This window comes from Dipodomys ordii, unplaced genomic scaffold (genome assembly GCF_000151885.1).
Source record: "Dipodomys ordii isolate 6190 unplaced genomic scaffold, Dord_2.0 Scaffold116, whole genome shotgun sequence".
In the NCBI taxonomy this organism is placed as follows: domain Eukaryota; kingdom Metazoa; phylum Chordata; class Mammalia; order Rodentia; family Heteromyidae; genus Dipodomys; species Dipodomys ordii.
The window spans coordinates 3,561,163-3,569,143 of NW_012267332.1; the positions used below are offsets into that span (position 1 = coordinate 3,561,163).

At 41.0% G+C, this 7,981-nt stretch overlaps 1 protein-coding gene across 1 annotated transcript; it reads left to right on the top strand.

The window, feature by feature from the left end:
• Positions 1–1,194: 1,194 nt before the first annotated feature.
• Kiaa2022 (KIAA2022 ortholog) lies at positions 1,195–7,428 on the top strand. The gene is made up of 3 exons (XM_013028919.1): positions 1,195–1,320; positions 1,891–6,250; positions 6,916–7,428. The coding sequence occupies exons 1-3, from the start codon at positions 1,242–1,244 to the stop codon at positions 6,974–6,976; spliced, it is 4,500 nt and encodes a 1,499-aa protein (XP_012884373.1). The 5' UTR covers positions 1,195–1,241; the 3' UTR covers positions 6,977–7,428.
• The last annotated feature ends 553 nt before the right edge of the window (positions 7,429–7,981 follow it).

Here is a 7,981-nt window from a genome sequence, read left to right on the forward strand (position 1 = left end):
CATGAAGCCCCGGGTTCAATTCCGCAGTACCATATCAACAGAAAAAGCCAGAAGTGGTACTGTGGCTCAAGTGGTAGAGTACTAGCTCTGAGCACAGAGGGGCTCAGGGACAGTACCCAGGCCCCGAGTTCAAGCCCTAGAACTGGAAAAAAAATCTATACTCACATTTAAAAATCTTGCTATGGGCTTGGGGAAATACTAAATACTTTTAGTTAAGATTCTAAAAATCCATGGACATAAGAGGTTTTTCTTTGTTGTTGTTGTTTTTAATGTACTATGTGATTTCTTTTTTACTTTTATGGGGTTTTTTTCCTATGGTTTATCCTCTGTTGTCACTGTATTGATTTTGGCACCCTGGGTACTGTACATACATTTATCTGAAGTAGGGAAGCAAAGGGGAGCAACAAAATGGTGAGATAAAGGGCAAAGGGTAAACTAATGCAACAGAGATACTAACAAGACAATGTATTGGAAATGAACTGTACAATTTGGGGGGGGAGCAGGGGAAGAGAAAGGGGAAGAAAAGTGAGGGAAGGGGTAACAAGTTTGACAAAAAATGTACTCACTACCTTACTATGTAACTGTAACCCCTCTGTACATCACCTTGACAATTAAAAAAATATTCTAAAAATCAAGAAACTGAAGAATTCTCTCTATCTTAGCTGCCAAATTTTAGGGCACAGAAAAAATCTGGGTATTAAGGTAGATTGTGTATGTTATGACATGAATTAGCTAGTTTGTAAAGAACATGTGGTCTGAAGTAGAAATGAAGCAAACAAAAATAAAACAAGTCTCCACATTCATATGTCCTTTATTTCAAGTTTGCCTGGAGTCTTGTTTTGTGTCCTTCCTAACTGGACAGCTATGATTACATTAAATGTATTACTGTCTGGAGGAAACACAAAGTTTGCCTACGTTCTTGCATTTCCATTTTTAAAAGTATGATGACCTACAGGGAATAGAAGTACCTAGGATGTATGAATTACATTAAGCGTGAGTTTAATTAAGTGTGGGTTTCCTAGTTGGCTAATATAGTAGGTATAAACTATGAGCCCAAAACAAGAGCAGTCACAAAGCCAGTCTGGAAGCAGGTAACTGTTAATGATTATTTTAAGAACTTTATAGTTGAAATAACCTGCAAAATTCAAAATCAAATGAATTTAATAACTATTATTATGTATTTGAAATGTGCAGGTTGGACAGCATTTGGACTTGGAATGAAACAATAAGAGGTTACATTCATGGATAACCAACAAGATAAGGCTATTGCTGCCTCAGCCAATGGAGAAAACACCCTGATTAATGGGGTCAAGGAAAATGGTAAGGGAATTTAATTATAGTATATAATATCTCTCCCAGGCTCTTGTTATTTCCAGTATACACAAAGTTTGGTACAGGTAGAGTCCAGGATAGCTCTAAGACTAATGTTAATCCTCAACTTTATTCTTTTATATCTTTCACTGAGATAGAATAGTCTTTGAGAGTGATCAAATCCAACACATTTGTCCTCCAAATTATCTGTATCAGATGAAGTTCCTCAAAATTACTAGTGAATCAGAAATATTCTCTGACATGACACTTACAATTTCTAGATTCACTACAAGTTTCCAGAATGTAAGTCCCTAGGATGGGCCCCATAGATCAAAACCATGAATGTCCCATCTGGTCATTTTCCACATCAAATGATCAATCAGTCCAATTCTTTCCCTTGTTTCTGAAGAATGAGCTGTGGCTAAAAATGATTGTTTTTCACTTGCATGAAAGTTATTTCTAAAGCCAGGGAAACAGAGGTTTCGTTTGTGTTATATGATCAAGGATAAAAAGATTTGGCAAGTCTGGTTTAAGACCCTTAATTTTATTCCTGCCATTTCTCTCTTTTTTTTTCTCCAGACTCAGAGGACCAGGATGTGGCAATGAAGTCATTTGCAGCTCTAGAAGCTGCCGCACCAATCCAGCCAATACCAGCAGTACAAAAAGAGACTTTGATGTTTCCTAGGGGTCTCCTGCCTCTTTCCTCTAAGAAGCCCTGTATGCAGAACCCTCCCTCCCCTTTGGGTCTGATTGAAGCACCTGAGCATGCCGCTAATAGTGCTTCTGTGAATGCCATCTCCCTCACATCTGGAGTTGCAAAAGGCCTAAACACATGGTCACTGCCCAATGAGTGTGAGAAAGCTCCATTTGCCATAATGGAGCCTGCAGGCATGTCAGCTCTGAATGGAGACTGCCTCATGCAGCCAAGCCGGACTTGCTTGGGCTGCTTCATGGAATCTAAGGAGGCAGTAGATCCTGAGCCAGGGATCAGTCTGAAAGTCAGCGATCTGAACAGGGATTATGAAACGTGTGCAGTGTCTGATATAGGGATTCAGTGCATTAATGCTGGAGAAAACATGAAATATGGAGAGCAGCTTCTTTCAGATCAGCTCCTAGGCTTCCCCCTGCATAAATCAAGGGCAGGAGATAGACGAGAAGCTGAAAAACCTGACATCGACTTGGAAGATCCAACTCAGAAAAGTTATTATGAAGCATTGCTGTTAGATAAGTGCAATACAGAAGAAGCTTTGCTAGCAAATTCCAATCAGGATTGGGGTTACTTTGAGACTTTCATTAGTGAGAGCAAGATTGAACTGCTCGACCTCTGTTCCAAGAATGAGCTATCGGTCAACCTATTCTCTGAAGAAGATGTGGATAACTACATGTTTGATGATGATGAGTCGACACTGGGCAGTGATGTCTGCTCCCTGAAAATTCGCTATGAATCTTTTCAGGACAATGTTCGTGACAAGACCACCCTTTTGATGCAAGAAGATGCTCAATTCAACTTTTTCCCCAGTGTCTTCACTACCTGTCCTAAGCGGGAAGCTAAGAGTGGGGTCTTGAAGCAGAGTAGTGATCTCTCCCAATTCAAGGTCCCCGATGTGAGCATCATCTGGGGAGAAGAAGATAAAATCTTGGACAAGAAGAAAGGCAAAGATGAAGAACATGAAGACAAAGCAGTGGAGAAAAATGATGGAAAAGACAATGGAGATAAACTGGCCTTAAATAAACCCTGCAGTGGGACTGAGGGGGGGCAATTTAAGAATCCAAAGCTGGACCATCTTGCGAATTCCTTGGAGACATCAGGGAATTTCAGCGATGACAGTTCCTTCATTGAGGTCTCATATGATGCCATGGGGGAGATCAAAGACTGTAGCCGCTATATGGCTCGGGACACAAATTCTGGCAGCTCCTCCTCCCAGCAGAACTATGGACTACGAGCGAAGAGAAAAGTCCGATACAGTGAAGATTATCTATATGATGTGGACTCACTAGAGGGTGAGAAGGTAAATGAGAAGAAGGAATGGCTGCCAGGTAGTTCCAAAGAGGAAGATGATGATGAATGGTGTCCCAAAAAGAGAAGAAAAGTAACCCGCAAGGAGCCCCCTGTTATTATCAAATACATCATTATCAATCGCTTTAAAGGTGAGAAGAACATGCTGGTGAAGTTAAGTAAGGTGGATGCCAGTGAGACAACAGTGAATCTGAGTGAGAATCAGCTCAACAAATATTCCAAGTTGGCACCTTTGAAGGGATTCTGGCAGAAGAAGAAAAAGCAGAGAAACAGCAACACCGACTCCATCAAGACACCCTTATGCCAAAAGCAAAGCTTTGAACCAGGTAGCTTTGAGGTGTCGTTCCTGCCACCTGCTCGTAAACGAAAATCGAAACTTGGCAACAGGCACAGGATTCAAAGGATCCAATCCATGGAAACTTCAGCAAGTAGTAAGCAAGTTTCCTTCTGCAATGATCAGAGGCAAGCTAGCAATCGCAAAGAAGAAGGAGGACTGAAAGGCGCGGCGAAGTCAGGCCCTCCAGCTGCTCCCAGCTGTGCAAATGACATCCCAAGTCTTGACTCAGTGAAAGTCAAAGGCCAGGACACAGAATTTAAGGGACCAGAAAGGAAAGTCCTCAATAAAATCAAGTTTAAAAGTGAAGCTAGATTAAAATCCAAGAAAATCAAGGTTACACAAGAAAGCAAGCCAGTTGCTCAAATGAGCACTCCATTGGAAGAGCAATCCTCCAAGGCTAACTTAAAAAATGAAGCAATCCCCCGAACCTCAAACAGTTCCCATCTGTCTGAATTTCATGAGGCAAAGGTTGCTAAGAATTCTACTTTCCTGCCAACCACCTGCTCTTCTGAAATGCCTCTATCATCTGCTAATGTTGCCACTAACATACCTGTTATCCCTGGTGGGTATCTGCAGACATTGTTAGATGCTTCTGACTTGTCAAATAATACTGGTATCTCCTACTTCGCTCACCATTCTCCAGAGCAAAATGAAGGCAGCCTCACTCAAACAGAAAAGGCGTTTGTACCTCTGCAGCCAGCCCAGGACTGTGTGCTGTCCTCATCTTCTGACTCTGAGCTGCAGCCATCACCTCATAACTTCAAAATGGAATCAAGCAACTATGGCAATGTGTGGCCCAACAAGGCTACATCTGACCCCCAGGAATTCATGGCTGAAGTCTCCAGGGAGATAGCTTCAAACCAATCCAGTGAATTTGAAACCTCCCAAGTAGTCTCCATGGAAAATAACCTCATTGTTACGACGTATAGTCCTACTTGCCTCAATAGTGAGGGCAGTACTTGCAACAAGGTCCTATATGCCTCTGTGCAGGACCCCCAGCTCCCATCTGACGACTCTTATCAATTATGTCACTTTACTAATGGGGAGATCGGCTTTCCTTTCCAGCAGGGTCCAGTCAGTGTGGATGATGCTCGGCTCTTCAGCTTTGATTCAATGGCCCCACTCTCTGTCAGCTCAAGCAATTTTTGCTCCTTAAGCTTAAAGTCCTGTGAAAAGGATGGTGATGATGAGATCACTGATGATTTCCTGGCCCACTGCAGCCCCAAACTGGTGATCCAACAGAGCATTGATGAGATAGCACCACTGAAGGAGTCCACTGATCTTCTGGATATCTCCAACTTCACTCCTGACAAATTCCGCCACTCTTCTCTCTCCGAGATATCCCCACCCGACACCCCCAGTCTTTCCCCTCAGATTGCCAGATGTGAGAGTATCAAGGCACTAGGAACAATGAAGGGGTTCCAAGAGGGTGTCTCGGGACCATTGGGCAGCATGGAGAAAGTCAAATGGGACTGTAGTACCCTTTCACAACAAGTCGAAGCAGATGATGGATTTACTTTAAATAACCATCAGTTCCAGTTCCATATGTTCAATGATGAGGATTCTGTCAGTTTGCTCCCCAAAACCCCTTGCTTGTCAACGTTTAATGATCCAGATGGCCAAACAAATACCAACAACAAAGTGTCAAAGTCAAGAAAGAAAACAACACCCAGCAAGGGTGGGCCTGTGAACCAAAGCTCTTCTCAGAAAAACAGCAGGAAAAAATCCCCCAAAGCCAGCAACAAAGCCACTGAAAAGCCACCTGGAAAAACCTCCCGCCAGGTTCCTAAGTCAACAAAGAAAGGAAAATATGGGGTGGCCATCAATGGGGAGAAAATGCAAATTGGCATTGGCCGTGGGGGAAGCCAAACCAACAGTATATCTTCCACTGGGAAGACATTGACTGATAACATCCAACATGGTGGTCCTGTTGCTCCTATGAAGATGCCAAGTCAAAAGGGACTTTCTGGAGACTGGGCTTTGAGGAAGGAGAGCAGCCCAGGTTGGAATGACATGAGCGTGGGCACTCACACCAACAACCTCCTGGATGACGACCAACGGGAATTTCAGGAGCCTTCCTACATCTTGTCTAACATTGCCTCTGGTATGGCAGATGTACAAAGATTCATGATGGCCTCCATAGAGCCCCTTTGGGAACCCATGGAGCATCATGGAGATACTAACACATTCTATTCCTCTGAGTCCAATAGTCTAAAATTAAAAACTCTCAAAATTTTGGCTGGGACACCACAGGAGTCTAAGAAAAAGGTCAACAGTGGATCCTCAGGAGCCACCAAAAATCACAGGTCAATCAAAACTGTGAGCAAAAGCAATGGGAAAGCAGTGATAGGTGATCCCACTCGTGCAGACCTGCCTGGTTATAATGAAGACTCTCACTCTGCCTTCTTTGATAAAAAATACAATAACATGAGCACTTTAGGCAATAACGTACCTACACACAAAAAGTTGTATCGTCACAAATCCAGCACCAAGGCCCTGAGAGATGAGAAATGTAAGGGAAAGCGCATGGAACGAGAACAGGTCCATAAGGATGAAGCTGGGACCACTTCTTTTGAGAAACTGAGGTAATACTGCACCAACATGGCTGAAATGGCGCACTCCTGGCTTTCCTACTACCTGCTGAGCCCGCAATCCCTCATATTTTTCCCTCTTAACAACAAAAATTTGCATGAAAGAAACTGTTCCATTCCCTTAGCTCGTCCTCTCTCTCTCTCTCTCCTCTCTCTCTCTCTCTCCTCTCTCTCTCTCTCTCTCTCTCTCTCGTCAAATTAAAAATGAAAGAAAAAAATTGCATGAAAATCCCTATACCTTTAAGCCGCCCAAAAGATTGGGGCAATTTTGTTCAGGCTTGGCTTGGGATAAGCTCTAACAAGACAACATTTTCTTCTGCTATCCAGCATCGATTTTTACTTCTTAGGAAACCACAACTAAAATATGCTCTTGAATGATTTTGGGAATGGAAGGGCTTTACAGTAAGACAGATTTTGAACAACAGAATTTAAAAGTCATGTAAACAAAAAGCCAAGATCATTTAAATGAAAAGAGCATTAGTTGGAAAACAAAATCTCAACACATGGCAATTGGGAGTGCTTTCTGGTACCCCCACTCTATCTTTCTGCATCATACAGCATTTAGTATGATATTAACAGATTTACATTGTATGATCCCTTTCTGGGCCATACACTAAAACTAACTAAGATGGCATAAATTCTTTGATTTTTTTCTGCAGGGATTCTGACTACAATCTCCTAAAAGCAGAAAAAGCATTTTTGGGTTTTACCCGTGTTTGAAGAAGAGACTCACATTTTCCAGAAAGACATTTGATGTTTGTGTTTTATTTCTTTCAAAATATGCCTTGTGGTATGTATGTTGACATGTAAGTGCTTAAACGAATTTTAAATTGTGGGACTAAGTCTTTGAAAAAAAACTTTAATCTGATGTTCTATGTAAAAGATTTTAAAAGTCATACAGTTGCACTCGTAGTTTATGCACTATTTACCCACAAGGAAAATGAAATATGTTGTGCCAAACTACAAAGAAGTGACTGTACTGTATATATATTTTACTTCTGTATCAACATTTGGTTGTGAGTATTTGGGGGAGCTTGTCCCTGTTAATTTACTAGAAACATTCCAGTGATTCTTGCTATTAACCACCCCCACTTTTGTGGATAGCACCTTTAGATCACAGTGGAAAAATACGTTGTGTTCACAATTTACCAAAACATAAAGGATACTGTTTGAATTGTGCCAAATTTCCTTACCTCATCTCACAGATTCACCCCACAGTTTAAAGCTCATTAGTGAATTTTAAATATATATATACACATTCAAAAAGATGTGTATATATGTATATAACATACACACAAACATACATACATACATACATACATGCATACATACATACATTCTTTTACATTTTTAAACTCTATTATCCTATGTGGAAATACAAACAAGGCACAGTAAAGATTCGTTTGTCCCATCACCTGAAGACTAAAATGTTGGAAAAGTCTGAAAGTCGAAACAGTTCAGTCCGTCAGGGACCCGAGTGTGCATTTACAGAACCTTTTACAAAGAAACAAAACAGCTGCTTTGAAAATTTTCTAAAAAGCAAAATCTGTAGCTGAAAATTATTTAAGTGCAAAGTTATATTGCTGATACTTTATATCTCAGTTTTATATATTTTATAATAGTCTGGGATAAATTATAAAATAGCTATAAAATTGACACTAATGATAAATGAAGTACATAGATACCTTTTATTTAAGTAGTTTCCTAAATGTTTTATTCCAGTTT